This window comes from Octopus bimaculoides, chromosome 25 (assembly GCF_001194135.2).
Source record: "Octopus bimaculoides isolate UCB-OBI-ISO-001 chromosome 25, ASM119413v2, whole genome shotgun sequence".
NCBI lineage: Eukaryota > Metazoa > Mollusca > Cephalopoda > Octopoda > Octopodidae > Octopus > Octopus bimaculoides.
The window spans coordinates 32,078,346-32,080,287 of record NC_069005.1 but is presented as its reverse complement, the minus strand read 5'-3'; the positions used below and the strand labels follow the sequence as shown (position 1 = coordinate 32,080,287).

The following is a 1,942-nucleotide window of genomic DNA, read 5'->3' as shown; positions in this document are numbered from 1 at the left end:
GGGGAGGGAAGGAGAGGGAGGCATAAATGGAGAGGGGAGGGGGAGGGAGGGAAGAAGGGGAGAGAGATGGAGGCGAGTGGTGGAGAGAGAGGGAGAGAGTGGAGAGAGAGAGAGAGGGGGGGGTCAAACTTTGTTTAATAGATGTTGTTGCTGTTTGTGTTGTTCTTTTGTTTCTGTTGCTGTTGTTATCATTCTTACTGCTGCTGCTGTTGCTGTTGTTGTTGTTGACAGTAAATTGTGATTTGAAGCAGCAACAACAACAGCAAAATCGGAAACGCTAACAACAACAATAAGCCCTAATAGATTCATTTGTATCCTACAATCACTAACCCTCTTTCTTCTTCTTCTTTCTTCCAGTTACCGTTATTGTCCAGAATGAACCTTATGTGCTCAGTCTATTTGATACACCTGGACAGGTAAGTTTTGGTCAATTCTATGATTGACTTTCATCTTGAGTAGTTTTAATATGTATCTATGTATATAAAGATGAGAATGTGTGTCTGTGTGTCTCCCTAAAACTTGAGAACTACACAACCAATTTCATTCAAATTTTACACATGCCTTACTTACGGTCCATGTAGTGTCATAGGCCAAAAAATGTTTTAACTTCTTGCCTAGTGCATGCCCAGATCTTTGTGAAATGCTCCATTCGTATTCCTTGGGAATTGAACTCACATTTCTTCTTGAAGGCCATTTAAAGTGTGTCTGTTTGTCCTTTATTCTTTGTGTGGATATTCTTTCTTGGCAAACTATCTTCACGGTGGACTTTCCTTGCAGTGAGCTTTCTTCATGATGAATTAATGGCAGTGAAAATACCTGTAATCTTAACCAGTAATATATTGGTGTTGAGTCAATTGCAGTGAGTCTTTTATCAAGCCACTGGACTTTATTCTTTATTCTTTATTCTTGGAATATCATATTTATTTGTGAAAGCATTTAGCTTAGTGGTTAGGATACCCAGCTCACAATTGTTAGGTCAGGAGTTCAAATTCCTGATGGAGTCACTATAACTCCTCTCTGACCTCACACACCTAAACTCTAATTCTTTCATTCGTACTCACTTATAACCTCTCACTCAAATTGACTTCCACTCGTACTCACACTTGATTGTTTTTTTTTTTCTCCTCTCATTTCAGGATGAATACATACGTCTGCGGACCATGTCCTACATGAAATGTGATGTGTTTGCCGTCTGTTTCTCTGTGGTCAAGCGAGAGAGCTACAAACATGTTTCGGACATTTGGTTACCCGAGATCCGACGCTACCTTCCCAACACACCGTTCTTGCTGGTCGGCACGCAGACTGACCTCCGCCTGTCAGGAGTCACCACGGGAGGTGGCGTCAACAACGGAAGCAACAACAACCCTCTCAAACCCGTCGTGTCGTCAGCCGAGGGTGTGAAGATGGCCGACCGGCTGGGTGCTCACTGCTATGTCGAGTGTTCAGCCCTCAATCAGACGGGGATACAGACAGTGAAACACAAACTAATCCGTGCCGCCCAGGACATAGGGCAAGGCAAGGGTGGAATCGTTGGGGACGATGATCTGTCAGACTCTTGTACAAAATGCGGCTGTCAAATTGTTTGACTGCAGCCAAAGGCAGCGGACACACTAGCATATGCACACTCACTTGCATTCACCCACATTAAACACACTCACATGCATTTGATGCATCTGCACACATGTGCATGTGAGCATGCACACGTGCAGGATGTGGACACATATTTTATTTTGTATGAAAACTGTTGGAGGAGGGTTGGGTGGCTGGGATGGGGGAGAGAGAGAGGGCAAACACGAGAAATTGTCGGTGGGGGGGAAGATGTGGTGGTGGTGGTGGTGATGGTGGGAGACAGAAGGGCAAAGAAAGGAATCTCTGAAAGAGAAAAGAATTAAAGAACTGTGTGTATGAGAGAGAAGGGGAGAGAGAGGGAGTGAAAATGAGA

General features: G+C 44.1%; 1 protein-coding gene across 1 annotated transcript in view; it reads left to right on the top strand.

The window, feature by feature from the left end:
* LOC106870278 (cell division control protein 42 homolog) overlaps positions 1-1,936 on the top strand; it is a 45,847-nt gene extending 43,911 nt beyond the window's left edge. The window contains exons 3-4 of the mRNA XM_014916297.2: positions 358-416; positions 1,137-1,936. Of these exons, the coding sequence (XP_014771783.1) occupies positions 358-416; positions 1,137-1,586 (509 nt within the window). The 3' untranslated portion in view covers positions 1,587-1,936. The remainder of the gene's footprint in view (positions 1-357; positions 417-1,136) is intronic.
* The last annotated feature ends 6 nt before the right edge of the window (positions 1,937-1,942 follow it).